We start from the raw sequence: 27,160 nt of genomic DNA on the forward strand, positions 1-27,160 counted from the left end.
ACCGTCAAATTAGGTTCCGATTCCCTTAGCGTTAAAGTGGTTAAAGTCCGACTAGTCGATAGTTATTTAGTCCTATCGAAACAATATTGTGGAGGCGAATGATATAAGAACTACTTGTAGATAGGGTTCATTTTGAGTTTGCAGGTTTACTATTGTCGAATTAAACTATGCGTATTATTAAAAAGCTTTAAATTGTGTCTTGCGAAATTGTTTTTGTTTAATATGAGGAAGCAAAATTCGCTATTGTCATGACGATATTGAACAGCTGACTGACCAAAATGAACTAGACGGTTGATGAAAATAAAGACAATGCAATAGCAGCAGCTGTAAAACTAGCAACCCCAAGCTGAAAATAGGGTGACAAAAAATCAAAGGTGGGCAGTGCACAAAAGCTGCAAGTGACGCAGACGCTGGCTGATGTTCAGTCACAGCTTGCGTACTTTTAGAGAGGTCTGCTCGTCAAGCCAAACTAAACTCTCAGTTTTAGTTCCTTTGCTAAATAACCCGCTTCGCTCAGCTGTAAATTACCTAAAAGGAAGCAACATGGAAATTTTGTACTAAACATGTTAGTGAGCAACACCAAAGTATGTCCCAGCTATATCAGATTGTGAAATAATTGCTTTCCCATCGTTGTCGACATTTGCTGAACTTTAAAAACCCCCCACAAGAGTCATGGCTTTGGCCAGCGCAGCGGGCGCTCTGCTCAAACCACAAACGCCGCTCCAGCAGCTGCTCGAGGATATTAATTTCCAGCGCACCAAAGAGATGCGACAGCTGCTCAAGGATGGTAACTACAGATAATTATCAATAACCTCATACAATAACCATGAACAAGAAACTACAATTGCTTTATTCAGAAAAATTGTCTATATTTGCACATTATCGATTTGTCGAGAGCCCATCCGGCAGGCAACTCCTTCCACCCTTATACAGAGCGCACACACATACACAGCTGATTGTATGTGTGCTCAGATTATGCTCCGGTTTAGCACACTTACATATGTGTATAAATACGTACATATGTATAGACATTCAAGCATACATATGCATATGTATGTATGTATATCTGCATGCAAATTAGGACATACATATAAATACATATGTACATTTATTTGCGATCTGAAACAGTTATTTGAGGCCCTTGTCTGCATCTGTAAAGGGTACTACTACCTTATCCATGTGTGTGTGTAGTTTTTGCAAAGAGAAAATCCCCTTAGACTGACGACAGAGTGGCCGCGAGAAGCGATGCGATGCTATAAGCGATAATAATCGCAGCGATCTTCAATGCGATGACATGTCAAAGCGATAGAGAGAAACATTGCTTGAATAGCCAAAAAGAATATATTTCACCTACTAACCAACGGTTAATTAAGCTCAGATCGCAACAAGAACACACGTATAAGAAAAGCTTTATTACACGATAAAGCGAAAAAGCATTTCAGAAACGGTTTCTCGCAACTCGATTTACTTTTCGCTTTGGCTCTCTTCTCGCTTCGCTTGCACTTTGACATGTTTTAAGCGGTTACATGTAAATCTGCTAGAGCTTTCTCGCATATTGTTCATTCTGACGTCAGCCTAAGGCTACTTTGATATCAAATTAGTAAAAATTCTATGCTATACATGAATGTAAATACCGAGCACTATTATCGACCAATCTTTTTTTACCAATATCAAAATGTAAGTTGAAGTTTGAGATACAATGTACTTATGTATGTATGTATGTATGTATGTTATATATGTGAATGTATTTTCGTGCTGTGTCAGAAATATGTATGCATGCGGGGTTATGTTCTCCTGAGAATTAAATCTCAAAGAGGCCGTTTGATATTTAATATTTATGGGTCCGCTAGTGTTGTCATCTGTTTGTAGTTCGAGGATAAAAGATACACACTTTCAGTATTAGGTGATAAATGATAATAATGGTTTAATTTTTTTTTTTCCTTTTTGCATTTTTATTATTATTATTGGATAAGATATGGGACCACCTGTAGTATTTTTGTTGTACATATTTGTACTGGCCTATAAAGCATCAACATCACTTATTAGACTTACACAACCCTTGCATTAAAAAAAAAGTTGTCGAATATTAATAATTTTTTTATTATTCAGATCATTTAGTCTAAAGTATATATATATATATATATATATATATAACATTTTAAATATTTTGTATATCAGTAATTACATCGAGAGTACATAAAGGCTAGTGTTATTTCCTAAACTAATTCCCGTAACACTCTTTTTCTGACCTGATAAACTAAAACTTTATTAAATTGTTTCAGATGGCGGCTTTGTGGTGCTTCAGGGCACGACCTATTGGACGGATTTGTTTGTGCGTCATTTTCTATTCCAAGCAGAGCCTGTGCACAGCATCGACTCGGATGATTTGCTCTTTTTTGTGCGCAAAAAACACGTGAAAAGCTCCTCGCGCCATATGCCAAAATATGAGGTGGGTTAATGTTAATCATACACTTATGTGGCACATTTATTGTTCACTTATTCTCTTGTAGACTGAAGTTGAGGTATTTCGCAAGGATTCACGCAAGTTGCCCATCGGTGATCCAGATGTGGATTGGGAGGAGACTGTCTATTTGAACATGGTTATACATCAGTTCGACTACACGTTAACCTTAGCCATATGTACAAGAACCTCACCCAAGGAGCTGCAAGTCCTGCGACGGCACTCGCAACGGGTCTACGCGAGTCCCAGTCGCCGAAAGATGGATACCAAGGGGGAGGGTGAAGAGATTACCTATCCGCATATATGCTTTATGGTGGACAACTTCGATGAGGTGTTTAGCGACATATTAGTGCGCGATGGAGAAATGGTCTGCGTCGAATTAGTGGCCAACGACAAAGATGGCGCCGTGCAGGGCGTTATCTTTCTGGGCTCCATACGCTACGATGCGCTGAAGAAGGTCTATGATGCCAGGGTTAGTGTGGGATTATCTAACGATCCATAGAAAACGATAGCATATTGATATTTTGCTTTTACAGCAATCAAGCCTGAGCTCTAAGGTGGCACAGCGCATGTCGTTTGGGCTTTTCAGCAGTGGAGCAGGAGTCCAAACGCGTTGCGAATTCGTGCGCATGAAAGGGCCACAGGGCAAGGGTCATGCCGAGATGGCAGTGACCAAGCCGAAAGGCTCTGGCGTAGAGACGCCCACAAGCGAGCCTGGCTTCTGCGCCACGGACATGTGGGACGAATGGGAGGAGGAGAACGATGACTATTGCACATATCGTCATCAACGTCGACTCAGCGATCCGAGCGCGAATCTCAATAATTTCTCCCGATACGGCTGGCGGACAAAGAATACCAACCAAGACATGGTGGGCAGCGGCACCAGCACTACTGCCGGCGTCAAAGCCCGCTCCGAAAACGAAGGACTCGACTCGCTGGCCAGCGAGGTATCCGAGATCGAGGCTGGCGACTTGCGCGATGGTAGGCAATCTATATTCTTTGTACATTTGTATATCTAATGAAAGAAATAGAATTTTTTGATATTTTTGCATGAACTCTCTGCTCAATTGTAAATAATGTTAACCCACTTATAGTTTGTACTGATTTGTAGGCTATTTCAAATTATCTTAATTTAGTTTCGCTTTTCCTGCTCGCTTTGCTCTGCTTTAGTTCATTTTCTTTCTTTGCTTTTGTTTTCTGTTTCCTTGTAAACATGTTGTGGTTCCTAAGACTTTTCTTAAATTAACAAATTTTAAATTGAAATTAACCAACTACAATGTGTGTATATATATATTTTCAAAAAGGAACAACAAGTATATACCTAATACTTGACTTTGCCGAGAAAGCAGGACAACTAAAAACAAAATTCACAAACATCTACAGAATATGATATTTTTGTTTTCAATTTACGTTGGCTTTACATTTGAAATATTATCAATAAAAAAAAAAGTACGGGTTAGAATCGGTGTAATATAATATTAGAATAGATGCAATAAAAATTAATATAAAGGGTAATATGATTAGAAACAGATTTAGTAAGACCATTAAATTATAGAAAGGAAATCCTTACCATATAATATATATATATATATAGTAAAGCTTCAGGTTGTTCTATTCCATATACAGCATGAACTCGGGAATGTTCACTAATAATATTCATAAAATACCGCCCACTCATCCATTGTAAATAGCTTCAAGGCGACTCCTCGATGTGTTTCCACTTAGATTACTCATTATAATGTTATATTCTATATAACATTACTTGCTCATCAACGTCGTAACCACATATAGTGATTCACCCTTTATAGCGCTATCCCGGTTTTCATTTATTATTTTGTTACGCTGATTTTTTGTTTGTTACTTGGCCAAAATTAAAATTTTATGTTACTTGTCGATCGAGTCTCGGTCGATTGTTGTATTTGTCGTTGTAAATGCTTTATAAAAATGCAACAAACCGATCTATATCTACTTGTAGATCAGCAACGTCCTGCTTTCTCGGCATCCGCTGCAAAACTGTACCCAAAACTGAATTGTGAATCGCTCAAATTGTTAACTGACCAAACAAATTTAGCGCCAGCTGCCATAGACAACGAAGGAGTCGCTAGCAGTTGCACAAGTAATGATACGCCAGTCATGGCTGTCACAGCGGTCACTCCCCCACCGCTGAGCGCAGCAGTCGAGGCTATGACGGATGGCGGCAACGGAGGCAGCAGCAGCACGGGCTGCAATTGCTTCGGTGGCAAGTGCAAAAAACGCTGGACATCGGTGAATAGCAGCGTGGTGGACACTCCCGAAATGTCGGAGGTGTACTGCCCCAGCTGTGAGGATGCTGCTAATGAGACGCCCGCGTGCCTCAACAAAATGCCCGACAAACGGGCCCTGACACGGCTCAAGCCCAAGACGCCGAGCATATTGTGCGTGGAGAGCGAGCTGGTGGTCAGTAAACGGAGCAGCCTAAGGCTTACCAGCCTAGAGAGCAAGCGAAAGGCCGGCAGCAATATTACACGAAGCGTGTCCTTGAGCGCTGCAGATCGACGAACGAGTGTGCCAATGCCTAGAAAGGTGACGCCATCTCGTGTACGTCAGGTCAAGCCAAAAGAGCTAGATAAGGGCAAGGATAAAGATAAGGAGAACGACAAGAAGTCCACGAATCAGAAAGCGAATGCTACGAGTGCTTTGCTGGCTAAGATGTCGCCAAAAAGGCTGCGCAATACCCGATCGGTCGATAAGGAGAAGGGGAATGACAAAGAGAAGGAGAAAAACAAGGATAAAGAAAAGAATAAGGAGAAGGATAAGGACAAGGACAGACCGAAACCCGCAATCAAGTCCAAAACTGGCAACAATAACAACAATCATGTCAAAGCGAGCACAGCTGCAGTCAAAACTGAGGAATATGAAATCGCTGATGATGCCACCTCCCTGAATGGCCAATCCTTGTACGCAGACGAGGCTACATCGGCTGCTAAGATAGCCATCCTCAGCGAAAGCGACAGCAAGCTATTGATAAGCGTGCGCGGGCGCGAGGAGCTGCCTGTGGTGGAGCAGACACCAACGACGCCATCGCCACCCGCAGACGTGACGTCCGCGCAGCGATTCGAAAAGTGTATACGTGTACCTGTGAAATCAGAGAGCCATCCATTGCAGTTGTCGGCGGACAGCGCAAATAACTATAATAATGTGCACCAGGAGCCGAAAGCGGAGTCGACCCAGCAGCAGTCAGCGGAGCAGCAGCCACTGCTCAATGGTGAAGCGGATGCGGCAAATGGCAACGAGACGTCAGGCAGCAGCGCCACATTGCCTCGCACAGCAAAGCAATCCTATTACCACAAGGTGTTGCATCTGGTGCCCAAGCGCCGTACGCCCGACGGCACCAATATATATTACTGGTGCGATCTGCCTAAAAAGGCGCTCAAAGGTTAACTAAACACGATTCACATAATATAGCCCAATATCCACTCTGCATGTTTTATCAACGTTATTGAATATTACCTATTTGCCCCACTGATTTCTTTACTTTTGTATGCTTGCAGAGCTCGACGATGGCGCCTATAATCCCCTATGGACCAGTCGCGGGTTTACGCAATCCTTTCATTTCTGGAAGGAGAATCGGAGACAGCAATCGACTCCGCTCAACGCATTCCTGACATATGTTACACTGCCTTGGTGGAGCATAGCCAAGGGTAAGTTATACCAAATGATTGGGCTGATCGACTGATTGACCGTACTCTTTGAGCTAGACAGATGAAACTATTTGTATAGATGAAACTATTACTAACAAATTTTCAAATGTTCCTATCCACATATACATACATATATATTTAGCTTTCGATCTCATTGATAATTGAAAAGAAATATTTGCAAACTGTTCTATAATTTCTAAGAGTAGATCAATACATAATATAATTGTAAAAAGAAAATATGGCAATCTTACTAAATGATATTTTTCATTTCATCCTTTACAGATCTTTTGGATCATCGGGAGACGCCCATACTGACTTTTTAGTATTAGCTTTTCTCGTCGCTTGTGATTTGCTGTTAAACTATTCTTTAAAGTATTACCTATACAGAAATATCTCCTTTTATTTATTAGGTCTGGCAAATCATGTGATCCTTCTTTAAGTTTACTATTATATATAGAACAATGTTTTTTTATATCTCAGGTGGCAGCAGTTCAGCTGCTCCATTTCTTATAATTAAAATTTTAAATTTGCTAAAACAATGCCAATGCGAACCCCTGATTTATGATTTCAAAGCTATTTATTCAGATTAACTAGCGCATTATTAGATATATATATATACAAGTATATATTTAGTAACAATATATATGTGGAAAAACGTACATATGTATTTGAGAGTGTGTATAGCATGTTTGTATGTAAATGCAGCGCTGAGCGAACTTACTAACTTATATATATATATAGGTGTATATTGATATATACACTTACTAAAACGCTGCATTTTAAGAATATATAAAAGAATTGTTACCATTAAGAATATCTATATATGTGTATGTATGTATGTATGTAATAATACTATTGTAATTATGTGGAACATTTATACTATATACATATATATAGAGAGTAAAACTGTAAAACGAAATAAAAACATTTGCGTACAATATTTATTAAAAGACAAAATTAAATCGGCAATGAAAATCATATAATTTGAATCTCATTTCACATACATAATTAAATAAATCGTTATTCAAATAATTCACATATTCAAATCACATATTCAAATAAAAAGACGGGGAAAACACAAATCAGGAAAACTCAAGATCTATATCTATATTATTTATCAATTTACATTTGATATCAAAATTTAAAATATCTTTAATATGTGATTGCCCAAGCAGATGCTGTTTAATCAGGAGAAGCAAAGTGCACATGTTGCTTATATGGTACATACAACTATGTAAGACAATCAGAATACATTTATTATATACATATGTATATATAATACATTCGCCCGAAGATAACTAGAAAGTGCTCAAATTGGGATTCAGTCGGCTTGTACGCTTTGTCGGCGACGGTCGTGTATTGTTTATTCGCTCAAGGAAATAAAAAACAAAATCTGAAAGATTAAAAAATGTGGCACTCGTTGCCGTCGTTTATCAGCGTTGCTGTTGCCCTCTGTCTTGTGGCAGGCGCAATTAGTCGAGCGGCTGGCTGTCCCCGTGCTCCCACACACTTGCCTCACGGCCGACGTACACGCGGCGACAATGGATACAAATTAATTGTGGCTGATGGACCCAATGGATATGTGCCCGGCAAGGCATACAATTGTAAGTGTTAGGTGGATCTCAAAATCTTGCTATGTATAACAGAAAAGAAAAAACAAAAGCTTTTCTTAATCAGCGCTAGGGAGCGTCATAGCCTTGTGACCCCTAAAACGCACAGCACAAAGCGAAGACGATAAGCAACAAGTGTTCAACAAATGAGTGAATGTGGAGCGTGTCGTGTGGGTCTTTCATGATCGTAACTCTACATTGCAGTGTTTTGATAATATTCAAATACAATATTAATCCCAATGTGGGTTTGACAATTTCGGATTGAAAAGCAAAACAAAAACTTTTCTGAATTTAAGTAGAGTCCAATATTCAATATATGAATATTTGTATGATAATAAGAGTCTTTTCCGACATAAATGTAAAACATTTTCATAGTCTTCACTTATGTTAGACAATGTTTCAAGATCCTAATTCATTAAATTAAATAAATGCAAGCATAATAGATGCAATATTCTAAAAAAAAAAAAAGTTTACTTGAAAAAATGTACAGATAAAGATAATAAAATTCTAATATTCTTTAACTATGGCGTCTAAAGAACACTAGCTACAAATTTTGCTTAACAAATGATCTCTGATCTAGTTTGTGAATTCTTTCAATGAATTTCCATTTAAATTAACATAAATAATATAAAACTTATAGTACAGACGTTCCATACTTTTATATAATGAAAAACTTTGAACAAAATTAAATAATCTGTCGTCCAAGTACAAATTATAAAAAAACGAAGATTTAACTAGTAACTCTTAGAAAACTTAATATGTTTGGTTTAATGATTCAGCCCGTGCATAGTGCGCAAATGATTGAACAGAAAGCCTTGTTTCTTAAAGCCTCGCTTGCACTGTGGACAGGCGTAGCGCGATAGATGGGTTATACGATGCTTCTCATAGCGTGTTTTGTTGCTGCTGCTTTCGTCGCACCACTCGCAATAATACACACAACTATTTATCTTGGGCAGGAAGGCGAACAGTTGTAGATAATAATCAACTGCACTGGACAGCGTGACCTTCTTGAAGAACCTAAGATCGATTTGTTGTGCATGCCAGGAGTTGATTAAATTTAAAATGCGCTTCATTTCGCTTACATCCAAGTTGAATTTAAATTCCGCATTGGTCTCCTCTGTGAGACGAAGCAGTTCCATGAGGATCTTTGGGGTAAATTGTGTATTCGATCGCTTGGGATTCCAGACAGTAGTATATTGCCGCAGGATATTGGCAAACTTAGCTGCTTTTCCTCGTATTGTATCAATAAATTCGATGGGTTTTACTTCCTCAAAGTCAGCATACTTTATGATGGCTAGCTGCATGAAGATATAATCAATATAAAGTTAATAATTATAATTTTTTTCTATGCATTTTCTTACCCCAACTACTTTAAGAAGGGTCACATCGTTGCGTAGATCTTTGTCTACTGAATTGATTTTAATTTCTAATGTTTCCTGATCCGGCTGTGTGTTCAACTGCTTCTGTTCCTGCGGCTGTACGCTCGGTATTGCCTTAGGTAAAGTTTCAGAGGCATTGCTGTTGCATTGCGCATCGATAGGTACAGCCAATTCCAGCAAGCTATCCGCATTCACCAATGAAGTTTGTAGTTCGCTCTGGAAAAGAATGAAATAAAATAAGTGATTAGACAAACTATCTTAATATTTGAAAGCAATTTCTTGCCATTTAAGTTTTTCGCTAACCTGGAGAAACTCTACGGCGCTTTCGGATAAATCGAAATTCAGTGAGACTCTGTTAGATGTATTTTGCTCCGCGTTCTTACACCGTGTCTTCTCGTTCTCTGTTGTATCTACTTTACATTGATCTGTGGTTTTTACCTGTAGCTGACTTGAGGAAACGCTTGGTTCCGAATAAGAGGGTCGACGATTTGGCATTGTCTTCTGGCTTTTAGTATCGGCAAGATTTTTTGTAAGCTTCTCAAGATGATTTTCATTGGGACACGAACAGTTTTCCGAATCAAATTTAAGTTTGGCATGACAGACTGGATGGGTTGACTTGGTTTCGAGTTGAAGATTTAATTTTGTGGACGATAGCTGCTTCTTGTGGTCGATTTGTGCAAGTTGATCTTTAGTTAAAGATTCCTTCTGCTTCGCTAAATTTTTAGCTTTCACCAGCAAGTGATCTTTAATGATATTGACGTCATTCGCCGGCTTAAATGGCACGCGGTTTATCCTACGAAAATCGCCATTTATCGAGCTAAATATGCGTTTCTTTATAATTTGCAAACGCTGTTGCTGCTCTCGCTTGCGCACAGAGCGCGCTATGGCATAACTTTTATAATCGCAAATAAATTTTGGTTTTTCAGGTTTCTGTGTTTTGCTTTTGGTTTCCGTTTGTGGTCTTCCAAGCTTTGATTTGTGCTCCTCAATGGGTTTGATGGGCTTTTCAATTAGGTCAACTGAAAGCTGAGGTTTGATAAACTGAAAATCTGACGTTTGTTGCAATTGCAATTTATGATCGGAGAAATTTTCAGACGGAAGCTTTGGCTTTTTGGGAGCTGATGATTCCTCAGCTCGTAGCTCAGAGTTAAACAACATGGCTTCCACTTCCGCTATGACGTCTTTCGCTTGATCAGCTACTGGCAGGCAATTATCCGCTGAGAATATATATAGTTAAGTCACTTTCAATTAGAGTAATTCATTGGACTCACCTTCTGCTTGCCACTGCAAAACATTTTTGGGTGAATTTGTTTTCTTGCTGGCTTTCGTTTCCTGGTAATCCACTTCATAGGTGGCCAAAGCACTCAAAATATTTTTATTCATTACGATACTCGCTATTGCATCGCTTTCCATTGTGTAGCTAATGCCGCTATTTGATGAGTCTGTTGCATCTGCCTTATCAGCTGGCATGCCGGAATCACTACTGCTTCTACTGCTGCTATTTGCTTGCAAATGAACATCGTTCTGTGTGTCGCTGGAAGACAATAGTTCTTCCATGCTATAGACATTGTGTGCTTTGGTAAATTTAAGCACATCGCTGTGCATCCACTGCAAATGATGCAGAAACTTCGACAGATTTGTGTAAATGTCAGAACAAAACCGGCAAAACATCCCAATCATATTGTCTTGTGGTGAAACGATCACATCGCCACATTTTTCGAAAGTCACGCAGCCCTCCGAAAGCGAATTGAAAAAGCAATTCATCTTTACTTATAGATATTTTTGTTTGTTTATTTTAAAAGCAATAACTGAGTAACAAAGCGAACTGAAAACGCGGGATGATCGAGTATGAAAGCCGCTGTATTTAACTATCGATAACACGATGCTCGATTTCATTTGTACCGAAATTCTTTGTTGAAAGCATCGATAAATAGGGATAAGTTAATTTAAATTTTAACGAATCTTTCTTTGAATTTCATTTTCAGTACTGTTGCTTGGCTCACGCACCCATACAAAAATCCAACATTTCACCCACTTCACTATTGCTGCTGAGGCTCACACTGGCGGCAGACGGTCGCAGGTCGCCAGTCCACGTCGTGTTGGTCGCTTCCAGCTTTTCAGCGACTCACTTACCAAATTCAACGAACGCTGTGTCAATACAGTCTCAGAAGCAGATGATTTACCCAAGACAGAGGTACAGGTCATGTGGGTGGCACCCGAGACAGGTTCGGGTTGTGTTTCACTATCCGCCATGGTGTACGAAAGTCCACGTGCCTGGTTTTCGGATGACGGTCAGCTCACCCAAGTGATTTGCGAGCACAAGCCAAGCGCAGCTGATACACAGAAGGAATGCTGTGCCTGTGATGAAGCCAAATACAGTGTAAGTTGGAGATATATAATCAAAATACATAATCAATGAATCATCTCGGCAGTTTGTTTTTGAGGGAATCTGGTCAAATGAGACGCACCCCAAAGATTACCCCTTTGCCATTTGGCTGACGCATTTCTCCGATGTGATTGGAGCTTCCCATGAGGCGAATTTCTCTTTCTGGGGCGAAAATCATATTGCCACGGATGGTTTCCGCTCGTTGGCCGAATGGGGTTCGCCCACAGCTCTGGAAACGGAGCTGCGTGCTCAAGGTCCCAAGCTGCGCACGCTCATCAAAGCGGCAGGGTTATGGTATCCAAATGTTAATCAGAACACTTCTTCTAAATTTCGTGTGGATCGCAAGCATCCAAAGATTTCATTGGTATCCATGTTTGGCCCATCACCGGACTGGGTGGTGGGCATTAATGGAGTAGATCTTTGCACCTCCGACTGTAGCTGGAAGGACTCCATGGACTTTGATCTCTATCCCTGGGATGCGGGCACTGATAGCGGCATAACTTATATGGTAAATGGCTATGACTTTTTCTAAGTTGTATTTGAACTAACTGTAATATAACTGTAGTCCCCCAATGCTGAGACTCAGCCACGCGAACGCATGTACAGGATTACGACTATGTACCCCGAGGATCCACGCGCACCATTCTACAATCCAAAGAGTCAGCAAATGACGCCGCTTGCCAAGCTCTATTTGCGACGCGAAAAGATTGTCTCACGAAATTGCGATGACGACTTTCTGCAAGCCCTGCAACTGGAGGTGTCCGATGATGCTGAGGAACAGGACACGCGTGGTAAGACATATACATATGACGATATTATTATAATGCTCTCATAAACAGTTTTGAATATTCTTTCTTAGCTGAATGCCGTGTGAGCAGCTACAATGCCTGGAGCCCTTGCTCAGTTTCTTGTGGAAAGGGCATACGCATGCGTAGTCGCAATTACCTGAATGCCGAGCTGGCGAAGCAGAGCAAGTGCAGCCGTCAACTAATTTCGAAGGAGATGTGCGTAGCGGATGTGCCGGAGTGCGACAATGGTGCGGCTGGCCAGGATCGTGACGACGATGAAGGCGAAAATCTGGCGAATTCGCAATCGTTGGTCAATGACAATGGCGAAGGCACTGGTATATGTAGAACCACACCCTGGAGCGTGTGGTCTGAGTGCTCCGCCAGCTGCGGCATTGGCATTACCATGCGTACGCGCACTTTTGTTAGTCCACAGGGACGCAAGCGCTGTCCTCACATCACCATTGTGGAGAAGAACAAGTGCATGCGACCGGAGTGCACGTACGAACAGGTGGAATTGCCCGATCCGGATTGCCCGACCACCCAGTGGAGTGATTGGAGTCCGTGCTCTGGTATATGTGGCCTGGGTAGCACTATACGCAAACGCTTGGTTCTGCTGGAAGATGGTCCGATGAAAGATAATTGCACCAAGCGGCTCGAGTTGCATCAGCAAAAGCAATGCCAACACGCCTTGGACTGCAACATCAACATGGAGCAAGCCAAGGAAATATGCGTTCAACAGCCAGAGACTGGTCCTTGCCGTGGCAACTATCAACGCTACGCCTACAACGCTCACTCCAATCGCTGTGAGTCCTTCACATACGGCGGCTGTCGTGGCAATCGCAACAATTTCCTCACCGAGAACGATTGCCTGCAGACCTGCAGCAAGATACGTGGCGAATATGTAGCCACGCCGACCCACCTGCCCAAAGACTGCGTTATGTCCGACTGGTCCAATTGGTCGCCGTGCAGCGTGAGCTGTGGCTCCGGCTACTCCGAGGGCTATCGCTATGTCATTAGCGAGCCGCAGCATGGAGGCCAGTCCTGCCCCAAGCGCCTGATCAAGCAGCGTCGCTGCACCCTGCCACCCTGCTAGGTCCAGCAACAAATAGAAATTGCAGAGCTACATCTGCATCTTTCCACACATATTTTTAGCACTTTTCGAATAAAGTCGCAATAAAAGTTTTGCTGTAATCAACGCAACACGCCTGTGTTTGCTTTAATTGCGTTTGCTATTATTCAAGACTTGGCACAATTAAAAGCGACTCGATTGTCGCTCGTCTCTGCTTACATAACCTGTACTTGAACTAAAGGGTATACTAGACTACAAATGAATATATTATATACATTTCTATGAGGTGTTGTATATACATATGTATATTTAAAAAAATATCTACATTTATAGAGATTACAGAAATAATACAATTTTTATATATGTTATTTCAAATTCAATTCAGATGTTTGTGCTACATATTATGCATGCATAATACATAGTGTATGTATTATTAGAACACTTCGTTTAAAGCCTAAAATAAACCAATTTTACATCAAAAGTTCACTGATAAAAATCCCGGAAAAACTGGAAATATTTATATTGCAGAAATAAAATCAATATAAATTTATATATAATCATATTTGACATTTCTTTCGTTAATAATTTACGAATTTTTCTTATCTTAAATTACCATTCTGATTCTTATTTTATTCGAGTCAAATGTAGAGATTGGCATTTATCTCTCTTTTATCCCATATAATATTTATTTTCTTTTTTGAGTTATCTAAGCATTATAAGCTGCCAAATATTTATATATAATATGAAAAATTGAATAATAATGAAAAATTGTTACTTTAGTTTATTGAATAGTATTTACAGAGCCTAGCAACTTAATGTTGTTTACTTTATTTAGCATTACAGTTCGCTTATCTAGACACTTATTGAGTTCCAATTGAATACTGTGCCAAGCGGCTGTCGAATTCCGGTCGCAGAGGTCACTTTCACTGAGTAGCCGAAAGTGTTGCAACCAAATATCGTGTGTGTGTGAGTGAGTATATTTGCGTGGTGTGTGTTTGTGAGTGTGTGCGTATGTTAACAAGACGCTTTCCCGGCTACAATTGCAACCAGTTGGGCGGTCGTCGCATTTAGTTAATGCTAGCTTCTCGTCGAGTGCGTCTCGTAGAGCAATGGATAAGTGCGAAAAAATATTTCCTTACGAGATTCGCGATGTGGAAGCTTCCATCAATGCGGAGCTGCTGGAGTACTTCACAGGTGGGCAGTAATTGGAAATACTCAATTGAAATTTATTTCAATTATGCTTCGCAGGGGAGCGCACAGGCTTTGTGCAAGTTGGACCCGAGGGTTATTTTTTTCCACACAAGTATAAGGCCCATGCCAAGCAATATTACAATTTCGAGGCACGCCCCGATGATATATGGATAGCAACCGTTCCGCGATCGGGCACCACTTGGACACAAGAGCTCATTTGGTTACTAGCCAATCGTCTGGACTTTGAGAAGGCCCAGCAACGTCCTCTCACTGAACGTTTTCCCTTTCTGGAGTAAATGGAGATTTGAAACTTGTAGGATTTTTTCTTTTCATCCTAAACTCTTTCGACAGATTTCCCTTGTTCGTACACGATGAAGTCAAAGCAGAGCTTCAAGCTGAGAATAGTCACTCTCCAGCTGCTCTCGAGTTTATTGAACAAATTTCGCGACCGGGTTACGAGACGCTGAGCAAATTACCTCATGGTCAGCGACGATTTATTAAAACTCATTTTCCCTTTTCTCTAATCCCACCAAGTGTCTTGGAGAATAAATGCAAGGTAACTGAACATCCAAACTAAAAGAAAATTCAGTTATACTATTTTCTTATTTTTTTTTTTTTCAGATCATTTATGTGGCTCGTAATCCGAAGGATGTAGCTGTTTCCTATTATTATCTGAATCGTTTGTTTCGCACACAGGGCTACGTTGGAGACTTCGAACGTTATTGGCGTTATTTTCAGCAAGGATTAAGTATATATCTCCAATATTAGCTTCCTTTCAAAAATTTGTACAATTACCTACTTGCAGATCCTTGGCTACCTTATTTCAGTCATATAAAAGAGGCCAAGGCTCATAGTCAGCTCCTAAATGTGCTTTATCTTAACTATGAGGACATGCTCGTAGATTTACCAGGTACTATATCGAAAGTTGGCAAATTTTTAGATTACATTCCCGATGCTGTGGGACTAGAAAAATTAGTTGATCACCTAAGCATTAAAAGCTTTCGTGAAAATAAGTCAGTCAACATGAATGAAATGGCAGAAGTTGGAATTCTCAGAAGGGGTGAAGCCGCATTTGTGCGTAAAGGTGGCAAAGATAATGACACTAAGCAGCAGGATCAAAAGGAATTTGTTGATAATCCAAAACTATTAAAAATTGCTAATGATTGGATCCAGCAAAATACTGACTGTGCTACATCCCGATGAAATGTAGGTATTTCTTTAAAAATAGTATAAGATTATCAATCTTTATTGTCCCTATACATCTGGCTTTCAAAGCAATTTATGTGCTATTTTAATATTTCCTAAATCTTAAATAAAAAAATAAATATTGTACGTTTTTATCGCACGTAATAAAAGGAATTGAACTGCACTTCATCACGATACAAACTTAACTGCCAAACGTTGAATAGTTTAATGTTATCGGTCGTAATCGATTGAAATTCATCGCGTTGCAGCTTAAAGCTAGAATGTATATATGTGTATATAATCTTGCCGTAAAAATATGAATACCGTAGTGTATTTCTTAATTGAGCAAATATGACTTGAATCAGCTAAGCTTGTCCGGCCATACCACTAACCAGTGGTCATATTTACTTGGCAACCGGCATTTCGACCAGCGTACTTGCCTTTGCTAGAAACAGCTGTTTGGCGGCCAAGGAAATGTGAGTACAATGTTTTTGCTTAGAAGATATTATAGCAGCGTTAAACGCATTGCCCAAATAGCTGTCGCAAATAAACCAGGTGACACGCTGCAAGTACAGGTAAAGAGACAAGCCTTGGCTAATTATTATGTGATTTATGATTTTTTTTTGTATTGTAGGGCTGGATAAAGAATGTGCGACGTTTGAAAAACAATATATTTTTGGACATCAACGATGGTTCCACTAGCAACAAGTTTCAGTTGGTTGTGCCACGAACTCTGGATACGCAGAAGCTGACAGCGGGCAGCGTAGTCAGCGCCGTAGGTCGTGTACAACTGGCGCCAAATGGGCATTACGAATTGCACGCTGAAAATGTTCAATCAATAGGTGAATACATACATGCACACATTTGTAGTTTATATAATATACACGACTCTTGTATTATTTGTGTGCAGCGGAGGGTCATCTGCAAGACGGGTATCCGTTCTCTCCTAAACAGCAGCATGCGCCGGAATATGTGCGGGAGCACCTGCATTTGCGTTCACGCATCGACTACATTGCTGCCCAGATGAGAATCAGACACAAGGCACAAAAGGCCATACACGATTACATGGACGAGCTGAATTTTGTGCAGATAAACACGCCCATACTTACTACAAATGATTGCGAGGGAGCTGGCGAGGTAAGAGAACAGAAAAATGACTTCGCTTAATATAGCCTTTCATGCTCTTAATTGTAGGTCTTTCGCGTTCAGCCCGATTCAGATCAGCTGCTTAAACAGATGTCGCGGCCTAATGTGCCCGTTGAGGAGAGTTATTTCGATCAGAAGGCCTTTCTGAGTGTTTCTGGTCAACTGCATCTAGAAGCAATGTCCTATGGCTTGGGAAACACGTACACGTTTGCGCCCGCCTTTCGTGCGGAAAATTCCAAATCGCCGCTGCATTTAGCCGAGTTCTACATGTTTGAGGTGGAGCTTGTGTATATGGAGCAGCTGGATGCACTGGCGGCATTTATAGAGTGCACTCTAAAGGAGATTACTAATCGCCTCCACAACAGTAGTGCTTCCGATTTGCATTTTTGTCAGAGTAAGGCTAATGCCAGCTCAGACTTAACTTGGTTGCAGGCGCCTTGGACAATAATGAGCTATGATGAGGCCTTGGCGATAATTGTGGCTAATAGAGATAAGTTAAAGACTCCTGTGGGTATAGATGATGGGTTGAGCAAGGAGCAAGAGTTATTTTTGGTCGCACACTGCGGAGCACCCGTGTTTGTGCTCAACTGGCCTTCACAACAGAAACCCTTCTATATGAAGGTTTCACGCAGCGATCCACAACGGGTTCATGCGCTGGATTTGCTGATGCCTTCGGTAGGCGAACTGTGCGGCGGTAGCCTACGTGAATCTGATGCTGAGCTACTGAGCAAAAATCCAAAATTACCTAAGGACCTCTCTTGGTATGTGGAGCTGCGTAAATTTGGTGGCTTACCCACTGGAGGCTTTGGCATGGGGTTTGAGCGTTATCTGCAGCTATTGACTGGAGTTAAAAACATTAGGGATGTCATACCCTTTCCACGCTACCCACATAGCTGCAAAATGTAGTCAAGAAATTTAGTTTTCTTTATATTTTTTATAAAAGTTATTATGGAACTACAAATGGGTTAAAGTTAATTCGCATTCAGGGTGTCAGGGAAATTCCAATTTGGAATTGCTGCGCACACTATTTAGTTATGCATATACAATATTATGGGACAAGGATTACAGTTGGCCCAGCATTGGCTTCCGTCCGGGCCAAGCCTCTTTAGCATATTTCTTCTTCTGCGGACACATTGAGTCGCCCTCGCCACTTGTTTCATGTACATCATCCACAAAGCGACGCACTGAAAATTACAAATTTTAAATTATTGTAAAAATCATATTCAATGCTACATACCGTTCGCATTGGCCACAGCCAACTTTTGGGCTATTGACGAGCTGGGAATCAGGGGCTCCTCAAATGTGGGCGTTACATCTGGCGCCGGATTCGGTAACATGAGACCCAGTTTGGACCCAATGCCCAACGGGGAAATCGGTTCAAATTCGCTGTTGCTTTTGTGCTCATAGCTGCTGGCTGGCAATCCTTGATATAATGAATTTATTGGCGAGTGGCTAGCAGAATGGGGTGTTGTAGGCAACTGTTGCTGCTGCTGTTGAAGATTTTGCTGCTGCTGCTGCTGCTGCTGCTGCTTCATCTCGACTATGCTCTGCTGGAACATCTGATGAGTGGCATGTGCACTGGCAGCACTGCTGCTGCCTGTGTGCAGACCCATGTGATTTGGTTCATAGCGTGAACGTTTTGCTGGCACCACTGTTGTTTGGACTAGATTGCGAAACCGTCCAACGTTTGGATCAACATCTTCAGGATTTATGATGATCTCCTCATCGTTGAAGGTGACATTGCGTCTCTTGCGTCCCTGCTTCAAAGCATTCTGTTTGCGTAAATTGTTGTCATCGGCAATGCCCAGCATTGAGATACGGCGATTGTGGGCCGTATTATATTCGGTTAGGTTCTGTGGGAAGGAATTGTTCAGCATTACTAGATAAGCAAGTAGGTTGCCTCGCCTTGACGTACATCCAGCTCAGTTTGGCTCTCTGGGAGACCAAGCAAAGTCCCGTCGCTCATCTCGCTCATTGGCAGATCCTCCATAATATTACTATTCTGGCCACCCGCTGAGGGACGTTCCCGCAATATGTAGTTCCGTGTAGAGGCCCCAAAATGAAAGGTACTGTTGATCTGTAGCTGTGTGGGCTTATGCGCCTCCAGGCGCAGGTTCCCAATAAATGTTCCGTGGGCTGTAATGTCAACAATTTACAATGAGTAAAGATGAAGTTTTATATTACTGGATTAGCCTACTGGAGCCGAGATCAACGAGGAAGGCAATGTTTAGGTGCTTGTGGTAGACAAAGGCTGCATGCACACGCGAACAGGATGCATGATCTATGCAAAAATCGTTCATTTGGCTATTTCGGCCAAACAAATAACAACGTTTCTCATCAACCATTAGCTTTTGAACCAGCTTGTCATCCTTGAGCACATCCAAATGCAGCCCAGTGGGCGGTTTACCAGCCCAGCTGGGTATATCATAACTGTTTGCCATTTCAAATGCTTTACAAATCTAAAACTGCGCAACTCTTCGTTAATAACTTTGATTAAATGGGAGGTGTACACAATATGTGTACCGGCAATAACTTATAATAATATACTAGCAAATACCAAATGGAAAACGAATTCGGGTGAATGGCAAATTAATTTTATAGAAGAACGAGTTGGCATGTTTAACAAATCAACAATGAGCAGGGACCATATAAACAATAGTTATGTTGAAAGTGCAAGAGTTTATTTAAAATTAGGTGGACTCGCCGAAATTATTGTCAAATGTTGTCTTTGCGACATAGATGGTTTTACAGACTGGGTGCTGTTTCTCAGGCATTTGAGTGCAAGCCATGCTGCGGATCAATGGGAGGGACAACAGGCACCGAGCTTGAATTTGGAAATTCAGGCTGAAGTTGAGCTGGAGCTGCAAAATCTAAAAAAAATAAACAGCGAATATGAGAGTTCAGATGTCGAAGCAGAAACAGATGACTCTAATTTGGATGAATTAGACTTGAATATGCAGCGAGGAGCGCAAGTTAAAGACGTATTGACTTTTAAGGAACCAGCTCAGGTAAGTGAATGGAATAGAATTAATTAATTCAACTATTATTAATTAATTATTACCCAGAACACCAACCAGCCATTCTATAGCATGCAGCATACTCGCCCCGAGCTTCTGCTTGACTTTATTGATCAAATGCGTCAACATGAAAATCTATGGCGAGAGGACTACAGAAACGAAGACTTCAAGGAACACCGCATGGGAAACGCCCAGCAAATAAGTCAAAAGTTGGCAGAACGTTTCAATGTGGCACTTAGTCCACAAGTGGTCTGTCGCAGTGCCTGCGCGCTTATTAAATGGTTCCAGAAGCAATATGCTATGTGTAAAGCTAATTCCAGATTTCGCTGCCGCTATCAATCCTACTACGATAAACTGCTGGAGTTCCTTCCCACCCAGAATATCCAGATGTTAAGCTGCGATGAGTGCGAGCGATGTTTTTACAATGATGAACAGCTGCGTCGGCACAAATATCGTGCACACAGCGGCAGCTATCCGTATGCCTGTGAAGTGTGTCACATAGGTTTCTCGCATGCTAGCAAACTACGATCACATAGAATTCGTTATCATGAAGATAAGTCCAACCGTTGGCAGTGTACTTCTTGCAGCTATTGCGCCCCAAACAAGTGGGATTTGCGCGCACATTTGCCTACGCACAGTGGAGAGCGCAAATATACATGTGAAGTATGTGGGGTGTCAACGAAGTCCAGCTCTTCGATGGCTGTGCATCGACGCACACATTTGGCGCCTGCGGCTAATTGTCCGTATTGTCCAAAGAAATACCGTGAAAACTATTTGCTTAAGTGTCATATTAAAAAAATGCATGCAGTAGAGCTTCAACACGAACTGGAATAGCACTCATTAGCTGCAATATTATGTATTAAAAAAAATAAATAAATAAGAGGTTTACAATTGCTTTGTTTTGTATTTCCTTATCAAAGTAAGATTTAAGGCTTCGATAACATTGAATGACTATTTGTCATTCACACAAAATGATGATAGAGTTGCAACCCTAAACTAACGCGACGGCGTCACATTGTTAATGCTTTTTTAATGTCTGCGCTTCTAGAACGGCTAGATGAACAATATTTTTGTGTTATTCCGCGACACAACAAGATAATTACAATTTTTGTTTATATGCTATCAATAAAAGCAATTATCACCATCGCCGCCTAACGCCCAACCGTTTTAGATGTGCCAACATGGCGAGCAAGCGAGTAAAAACAGAGGGCATGGAAACCAATTACAAATTTTCGTGTCGCTGTTGCCTCAAATCCGAGGCGGAATTCTACAAACTGGACTCGCTAATAGAGTGCGGCAGTGGCGAAAATGACGCGTCCTCTACAAAAATACCCCTACTGCGTTTACTATTATTCTGCATGCGCATTGAAAATCAGCCCGAGCTGCCGCAATACATATGCGTGGAGTGTAGTAAAAGTTTGCAAATCTCCTACTATTTTATACAGAATGGACTGAGAGCACACGAAATACTCTGTCGAAAACTGTGCCCTGGCAAGCTAAAGCTAAATTCACCGCGTTCCAACGGTCAACAGCCAATACATAGGCTCGAGGTACGTGTGAAAGGCAATCGCCCTGTTATTGTGGGTGTGTGTGTTTGTGTGTGTGTGCGTGTTTCAAGCATTTGTTTTGATTTTAATTGCAGTCGAACGAGAGCGAGGATGCGACGCAGCCCAGACTCTGGGATCGAAAGTCACAAAAGTCCATCACGCGTCACGAATGTAAAGTATGCGGTGCCATGGTATACAATCGCATGGAGCTCAAGCAACACATACGCATGCACGCAGGTAAAAATGGGATGACTCAGAAGTATTTTGACATTTTGTTATTATGTGAATGTTGAATACCCTTTTGTCATGGAACGTGTAATGTTAAATTGCAGATCTATGTCAAGGTTTGGTAAATACCCTTGCCAATTACGATGAGACTCTGTTCTTGTCCGATTTAAAATTAGCTTACGACATTGTGTCGGTAACTGAGCAATTGACTCGAATTTAGAAAATCCATCGAAAGATCGCCTCACAGTCGATGCTATTTAATCGTGAATCCCTCCTTGTTACTTATGTGATGCTAATTCGTAATTGACTTTGAATATAGCTACGTTGAAAGTGGCTTAAAACTAATTTGCAACATTTTGTACTTTCTACGCACGCACACTCAAATTCGGACGCTCATACAGATGCATCGAGTCATCAGTGCAAATTGTGCAGCTTTGTCACGTACAAGCACCGCCAGCTGCCGGAGCATTATCGAAAAGTCCATGGTCTGACAGCAGCCCAAATCGAGCATCAGCTCAGGATCCGAAGATCCATGCAGGCAGCTGCAAACGCAATAAAATCACCGCCAAAACTACCAATAGAACCAGGAGATGGCGAGGAGCAAGTGAAGGTCTGCACTCTGGAGGATATGGAACTGTTGATACCTACTGTGCTGACGCCAGAAGATTTTTCGCATCCTCAACTTGATGCGGATCAGCTGCGTGATATAGAACAACAATTGGCGAAGTCTTTGCCCGTTGTACAGCCTACCAGCCAACCGGGTGAGCCACCGATAGGAAGTGGCAATAGCGCCAATGTAAGCATAGGTGCCGAGTTTCTGGTCATGCCTGATGGCTCTTTGCAGCAAGTGAATGATGGCGGGGTGGTATTCGAGTACATTGACGATAGTAAAAACGGCAATGCGGCGGCAACTAACATGACATTACAGAGTCTACTGGATGATTCCAAGCCTGACTTAACATATAGTGCAATGGACATCGACTTAAGTCATATGGGCAATGCATTGCCACAGATAAAAGGTGTGTGTTCTTCGAATCAGTTACTCATTTTGGTAACTGCCAACTAAGATTTGCTCTCTATTTGTAGTCAAGCCGAAAGCGCGACCAGCTCCCGCGTCTACTGGCGCTTTGAAACATAAATGCAAGCTGTGTCCAAAAGCATTTCCCACGATGGCACGTCTGAAATCTCATCAATTAACGCATAGTCGTGAGTGAATGTAAATTAAAACTTTATATATGTAAACAATGGTTCCTTTTTAGATTTGCCAAAATTCTACTGCGATCAGTGCTCTTATTATTCGCTACGCAGCGCCGATCTCATCCAGCATTATACGACGGAACACAAGTCCAGCGTTGGCGATAATCGTTCGAATCATGTAGATAGATCGCAATTACTTTTGCCGGCAGATAAAAGTCGCATTTATTCCTGCGATATGTGTCTGTTCGAAGCGCCAACCAGTGGGCAACTACGTGTACACTACAGCGATAAGCATCTGATAGTGCCCAGTGAGGTGCAACTGCGACCCAGTTGGACGCATGAGCCGAAGCAGGGGGGCGCTAATACAATGGTAAACAGTGGCAATGCTTCCAGCCAGCCCGATATTCCACTTGGCATCAAATGTAAGACTGAAAATTTCAATTATCAATTTAGTGCGCTTTATATAAAGAATTGTATATCTAAAGATCCTCCCATGACGTCAACGGTGTCCACTGCAGCGACAACATTAACAACTGCGTGTGCGCCATCAAGTCTGGAATCAAGAACGACAACAACAACTGTGGGAGCATCTATGAATGAGCTTAATGTTGTGGTGGATACCACATCATTGTTCTATGCAGCAACTGCAGAGCAGTTACCGAATACTGATTCGACAACATCAATAACAACTGAAGCTACAGAATCAAATACATTTTCAATATTCCCAGAGCAACCGTTTGCTAACAGTCTAACAACACCAACAACAACACCGACAACAATTGCTACAGACATGAACGGCGCGTCAACCACCACATCGACCACAACAAATCCAAACACAAGTATATTTGGTGATATGCAAGATTTTATAGATAATACCGATGTGGCTGCCATTTGTACCATACCTGCCGATGATATGCCTGTCGTTGATGGAGATGATATTGTTATTGATAATAATAATATAAGTTTGGACTTTGATGCGGAAAATCTATTTGAGGATTTTGAAGATGTCGAGGTTGGCGAAGAGGACGAAGAAGACGAGGAGGATGCTGAAAATGAGGATGAAAATGACAACAACGATGCGGCGGCTGATCAGAATCTGTTGCTCACCAGTGACGATGACGATGTTGACGACTTCGATGATGAACAGTCGAAGCATCTGCAAAAACCCTATTGCATCTATTGTAATAAGAAGTTCACTAGCCAATATAAGTTCGAGAACCACATGTTCGTGCATCGCGGTGAGTGGGTAATCTAGTAAATGTTTGTTCTTGGTTTAACTTCATTGAGTTGTTGCTCTGTAGGTTTGGCGCCCTATCGCTGCGAGCTGTGCACCAATCTGTATAATATGAAACGACTGCTCATTCGACATTATAAGACGGTACATAAGCGCATGCCCACGCGGGACATGGTGCAGGCCAAGGGCGACAAGGTGTCTGTGGCCCGTACAGCCATTGAGAAGATAAATGTTCACGTTGACAAAAGTAAGTACTGAAGAGTCTGAAAAGAGTGAATATATAAGAAGATAGTTAGATAAAAGGAAAATTAAGTAATGCAACTGTTAGACATAACCGCAAAGCATCCTTAAATTGATAAGAGATACAAGTGGGGAATAGGCTGGATCTGGGAGTTAGTCTTGTAGTGCGTGAACAGAGATCAGAAAAAAAAGTCCCTATTTTACATATTCGTCTATTTTCATTTTCAGTACTTATGTTATTCCTTTGTCTTTTTCAGATCCCATGGTAATGTGTGCTAAATGTCCATTTGAATGCGAACTGGAGGGTGAAATGCGCAAACATTTAAGTGCGCATCATGGCATAAACGATGGTGGTAAATATATTATATTAAAATTAAAAATTCATTTAAATAAACATTCTTGCACGAAAATATGCTCAGGGTCTACGCATGCCAATGAGGTGTTTATCATACGCAGTAAGTAACAATATTGAGAATAATTTATAAAACAAAAATTATTGAAAAAATTGCTTTGATCTGCGTAGAATTGCCCTATGACTGTCCACGCTGTATTCGGTCCTTTGCGGCTAAGCGCACGCTCATAAGACATTTGCAGCGAAGCCATTTAGTGGATACAATTATTGAGATGCAGGCGCCTCAATTGACAACTAGTTCAGCGGCAACCACGACCACTCCGACGGCAACAACAACATTGCCTCTCAATTCTAGTGATGGCAATAAAACAACAACAGCAACAACAACATCGGGGACAACAACTCAACTTAATTCGAACATATTGGCGCAGCAATTTTCGGAGTCTGTGGATGGCAATGCGAATGGTGGAGGCAATGGCAACGGCGATGGGAATGGCGATGGCAATGGAAAATGCGGTAAGAGGGTCAATAGCGTAGCAACAATGAATTCAAACTCAAATTCCAAATATGCCCAACACATGCCGGAACAACAACAACTGCAACAACTTAACGTTTCAAATGTCAATTTAAAAATTTTATTTAACTATGCTGATGCTGAATGATCCTTGTTCATCGTTGCTAGACAGGGACACAGGATGCTCAACGGATAATGTAACCACAAATACACAAACCGAAGCAATGCAAGACACAATCGATGCAACCGCAACAGAATCTACAGAATCTAATGGATCTACAGAACCAGCAAACACGGACACCACAGAAGCAGAAACACCATTAATAACAACAACAACAACAAGTGAAGAAGGGCCAGCAACAGCAGCAACTGCTGGCTCAACACTCTTTCCAACGCCCATTCCATTTGACTTCGACCTTGATTTTATGGGCGATGGAGAGCATGCCACAACCATTAAGAACAGCGACAGCTTCAGCATTGAACCCAGTCGCAGTCATTTATTGAATGGAACCGATAAGCTATTGACTGCTGCGCTGGAGCCATCGCCAGTTAAAGACCTGCGGACGCGCCTACCCCGTACCCCCATCTTTGTGTGCAAGCAATGTAATCACACCTTCGATGAGCTTGGCAAACTGTTGCAGCATGAGTTGGAGCAACATTCCAGCGGCATTATATCGCCGCGCAATAGTTACCAGCATCAGTGCAAGATCTGCAATACAACATACCGCACCGTAACGCTACTTAACTATCACATGAAACGGCATACGCCAGTAAAAGTTTCATGCAAACAGTGCCCCAAAGAGTTTGTAACCACATCCGAATTGGAGTCGCATTTACTGGCGGAGCATAGCGTCGGATCACCGACGCCTCTCAAATGCGGCATTAATGGCTGTACTAAGACATTTAACTACAAACATCATCTGAAACGACATCAGACTGCCTCCCACACGGCCGTGCAGTATATTTGCCCGGAATGCGGACGCGATATGCTTACTAGTCTGCATCTCAGGAATCATATGTCCAGCCATAAGAGCACACACTCTTACAAGTGTCCCAAATGTGTGCGCACCTATATGAGGCGCAATCCGTAAGTTTCGATTTATTCGTTATATATTCCGAAATAATAATATTTTAACACAAATTATTTTCTTTTAGTTTTCGCAGACATGCGCTTCGTGAGCACAAGTGGGAGCTGACCGAGCAGGAGATTGATCAAATTTACTGCATTAATGATATACAGACTTTGGGTAAATTTCGTGAGCGTAGATCGTTTAAGGTTGAGATCGACCAGTCCGATTAGCCAGCCATCTGACGCATCAAGTTGAAAGTCAAAATGATAAGAATTGTGTAATTTAATGGCAACCTGTACAAAGATATTTGTAGTATAAGCATACAATGTAACACTCTTATTTTAGAGTTACATTTAACATGACAATCAAGTATGCTTATATTTTAGATATATATGTATCCAGTTATATATCTAAGATATGCATATCTAAATTAAATATTTAGAGTTATTTGTTTATGCCTTTGTGAAAAGGTATTATTATTATGGTTACGTGGGGATATTATAAGCATTAATTCAGTTTTTATTTAGCATCTCCAAGATTTAAAAATTCATGTTAAGCAAATTATTCAATACTTAAATACATTTTGTAAACAGTAATAAAATTTAATTATTTACTAATGCATCTACATCAATTTGGAGTGCTTTATTTGCCATCAACGCGTACATTAATTAGTATATGTAAACTTATATATATGTACATATTTTGTATAAATATAGAGTACTTAAATATTAGCCTGTCCAAACCTGTGTTTTAAAGACAGTTTTTTTCTAAAACAAAAGTGTATTTCTTTACTTATGTAGCTGATTAAATCCGACTTGTAGTCCATCATTACCTAATTAATATATACGAAACTTTAAATGATATTT

The 27,160-nt window shown here is 41.1% G+C and overlaps 7 protein-coding genes across 8 annotated transcripts; 5 read left to right on the forward strand and 2 right to left on the reverse strand.

Moving 5' to 3' along the window:
• Positions 1–130: 130 nt before the first annotated feature.
• On the forward strand, positions 131–7,081 carry LOC108653225 (uncharacterized protein KIAA0930 homolog). Of its 2 annotated transcripts, XM_018103581.3 has the most exons (7): positions 131–787; positions 2,283–2,449; positions 2,511–2,933; positions 2,998–3,442; positions 4,437–5,876; positions 5,992–6,141; positions 6,424–7,081. In XM_018103581.3, the coding sequence occupies exons 1-7, from the start codon at positions 673–675 to the stop codon at positions 6,462–6,464; spliced, it is 2,781 nt and encodes a 926-aa protein (XP_017959070.1). In that variant the 5' UTR covers positions 131–672; the 3' UTR covers positions 6,465–7,081. The 2 variants fall into 2 exon arrangements, with proteins under 2 accessions (XP_017959070.1, XP_017959071.1); XM_018103582.3 differs by lacking the exon at positions 4,437–5,876 and having other exon boundaries at positions 136–787.
• On the reverse strand, positions 6,978–11,007 carry tef (teflon). The gene is made up of 4 exons (XM_089262485.1): positions 10,402–11,007; positions 9,434–10,347; positions 9,113–9,346; positions 6,978–9,049 (listed from the first exon to the last, which is right to left on the reverse strand). Exons 1-4 carry the CDS (start codon positions 10,892–10,894, stop codon positions 8,519–8,521), a joined length of 2,172 nt encoding a protein of 723 aa, XP_089118611.1. The 5' UTR covers positions 10,895–11,007; the 3' UTR covers positions 6,978–8,518.
• On the forward strand, positions 7,449–13,504 carry fat-spondin (extracellular matrix protein f-spondin). The gene is made up of 5 exons (XM_018103584.3): positions 7,449–7,745; positions 11,116–11,510; positions 11,563–12,024; positions 12,082–12,307; positions 12,376–13,504. The coding sequence occupies exons 1-5, from the start codon at positions 7,550–7,552 to the stop codon at positions 13,395–13,397; spliced, it is 2,301 nt and encodes a 766-aa protein (XP_017959073.1). The 5' UTR covers positions 7,449–7,549; the 3' UTR covers positions 13,398–13,504.
• Positions 13,505–14,228: 724 nt separating this feature from the next.
• St4 (Sulfotransferase 4) lies at positions 14,229–15,896 on the forward strand. Its single transcript, XM_018103598.3, has 5 exons — positions 14,229–14,567; positions 14,622–14,856; positions 14,916–15,120; positions 15,186–15,312; positions 15,370–15,896. The coding sequence occupies exons 1-5, from the start codon at positions 14,483–14,485 to the stop codon at positions 15,765–15,767; spliced, it is 1,050 nt and encodes a 349-aa protein (XP_017959087.1). The 5' UTR covers positions 14,229–14,482; the 3' UTR covers positions 15,768–15,896.
• Positions 15,897–16,166: 270 nt separating this feature from the next.
• AsnRS-m (asparagine--tRNA ligase, mitochondrial) lies at positions 16,167–17,856 on the forward strand. The gene is made up of 4 exons (XM_018103588.3): positions 16,167–16,324; positions 16,384–16,591; positions 16,660–16,886; positions 16,944–17,856. Exons 1-4 carry the CDS (start codon positions 16,235–16,237, stop codon positions 17,799–17,801), a joined length of 1,383 nt encoding a protein of 460 aa, XP_017959077.1. The 5' UTR covers positions 16,167–16,234; the 3' UTR covers positions 17,802–17,856.
• Positions 17,810–19,463, reverse strand: NiPp1 (nuclear inhibitor of protein phosphatase 1). The gene is made up of 4 exons (XM_018103595.3): positions 19,093–19,463; positions 18,811–19,031; positions 18,133–18,748; positions 17,810–18,079 (listed from the first exon to the last, which is right to left on the reverse strand). The coding sequence occupies exons 1-4, from the start codon at positions 19,334–19,336 to the stop codon at positions 17,958–17,960; spliced, it is 1,203 nt and encodes a 400-aa protein (XP_017959084.1). The 5' UTR covers positions 19,337–19,463; the 3' UTR covers positions 17,810–17,957.
• A 1,437-nt stretch (positions 19,464–20,900) lies between these two features.
• On the forward strand, positions 20,901–26,785 carry LOC108653220 (uncharacterized). The gene is made up of 12 exons (XM_018103575.3): positions 20,901–21,462; positions 21,555–21,696; positions 22,089–22,706; positions 22,774–22,893; positions 22,947–23,306; positions 23,370–24,122; positions 24,186–24,365; positions 24,616–24,711; positions 24,778–24,813; positions 24,882–25,226; positions 25,393–26,311; positions 26,380–26,785. The coding sequence occupies exons 1-12, from the start codon at positions 21,094–21,096 to the stop codon at positions 26,522–26,524; spliced, it is 4,083 nt and encodes a 1,360-aa protein (XP_017959064.1). The 5' UTR covers positions 20,901–21,093; the 3' UTR covers positions 26,525–26,785.
• The last annotated feature ends 375 nt before the right edge of the window (positions 26,786–27,160 follow it).

Source organism: Drosophila navojoa, chromosome 5, assembly GCF_054131105.1.
Source record: "Drosophila navojoa isolate 15081-1374.11 chromosome 5, UAZ_NAV_1.0, whole genome shotgun sequence".
NCBI classification, from domain to species: domain Eukaryota; kingdom Metazoa; phylum Arthropoda; class Insecta; order Diptera; family Drosophilidae; genus Drosophila; species Drosophila navojoa.

Bases quoted from the DNA above. Each gene is read 5' to 3' on its own strand.
- tef (XM_089262485.1), bottom strand. From the start codon at position 10,894: ATGAATTGCTTTTTCAATTCGCTTTCGGAGGGCTGCGTGACTTTCGAA. The intron at 10,348-10,401 runs GTGAGTCCAATG...ATATATTCTCAG, and splicing joins TTTGCAGTGGCAAGCAGAAG to CGGATAATTGCCTGCCAGTA. The intron at 9,347-9,433 runs GTTAGCGAAAAA...ATTCTTTTCCAG, and splicing joins GCGCCGTAGAGTTTCTCCAG to AGCGAACTACAAACTTCATT.
- St4 (XM_018103598.3), top strand. From the start codon at position 14,483: ATGGATAAGTGCGAAAAAATATTTCCTTACGAGATTCGCGATGTGGAA. The intron at 14,568-14,621 runs GTGGGCAGTAAT...TATGCTTCGCAG, and splicing joins GCTGCTGGAGTACTTCACAG to GGGAGCGCACAGGCTTTGTG. The intron at 15,121-15,185 runs GTAACTGAACAT...TTTTTTTTTCAG, and splicing joins TCTTGGAGAATAAATGCAAG to ATCATTTATGTGGCTCGTAA.
- LOC108653225 (XM_018103581.3), top strand. From the start codon at position 673: ATGGCTTTGGCCAGCGCAGCGGGCGCTCTGCTCAAACCACAAACGCCG. The intron at 2,450-2,510 runs GTGGGTTAATGT...ATTCTCTTGTAG, and splicing joins GCCATATGCCAAAATATGAG to ACTGAAGTTGAGGTATTTCG. The intron at 3,443-4,436 runs GTAGGCAATCTA...ATCTACTTGTAG, and splicing joins GGCTGGCGACTTGCGCGATG to ATCAGCAACGTCCTGCTTTC.
- NiPp1 (XM_018103595.3), bottom strand. From the start codon at position 19,336: ATGGCAAACAGTTATGATATACCCAGCTGGGCTGGTAAACCGCCCACT. The intron at 19,032-19,092 runs GTAGGCTAATCC...TTGACATTACAG, and splicing joins CCTCGTTGATCTCGGCTCCA to CCCACGGAACATTTATTGGG. The intron at 18,749-18,810 runs GTACGTCAAGGC...TCCTTCCCACAG, and splicing joins AGAGCCAAACTGAGCTGGAT to AACCTAACCGAATATAATAC.
- fat-spondin (XM_018103584.3), top strand. From the start codon at position 7,550: ATGTGGCACTCGTTGCCGTCGTTTATCAGCGTTGCTGTTGCCCTCTGT. The intron at 12,025-12,081 runs GTAAATGGCTAT...ATATAACTGTAG, and splicing joins ATAGCGGCATAACTTATATG to TCCCCCAATGCTGAGACTCA. The intron at 12,308-12,375 runs GTAAGACATATA...ATTCTTTCTTAG, and splicing joins TGAGGAACAGGACACGCGTG to CTGAATGCCGTGTGAGCAGC.
- LOC108653220 (XM_018103575.3), top strand. From the start codon at position 21,094: ATGGCGAGCAAGCGAGTAAAAACAGAGGGCATGGAAACCAATTACAAA. The intron at 21,463-21,554 runs GTACGTGTGAAA...TTTTAATTGCAG, and splicing joins AGCCAATACATAGGCTCGAG to TCGAACGAGAGCGAGGATGC. The intron at 26,312-26,379 runs GTAAGTTTCGAT...ATTTTCTTTTAG, and splicing joins ACCTATATGAGGCGCAATCC to TTTTCGCAGACATGCGCTTC.
- AsnRS-m (XM_018103588.3), top strand. From the start codon at position 16,235: ATGTTTTTGCTTAGAAGATATTATAGCAGCGTTAAACGCATTGCCCAA. The intron at 16,325-16,383 runs GTAAAGAGACAA...TTTGTATTGTAG, and splicing joins GTGACACGCTGCAAGTACAG to GGCTGGATAAAGAATGTGCG. The intron at 16,592-16,659 runs GTGAATACATAC...ATTTGTGTGCAG, and splicing joins TGAAAATGTTCAATCAATAG to CGGAGGGTCATCTGCAAGAC.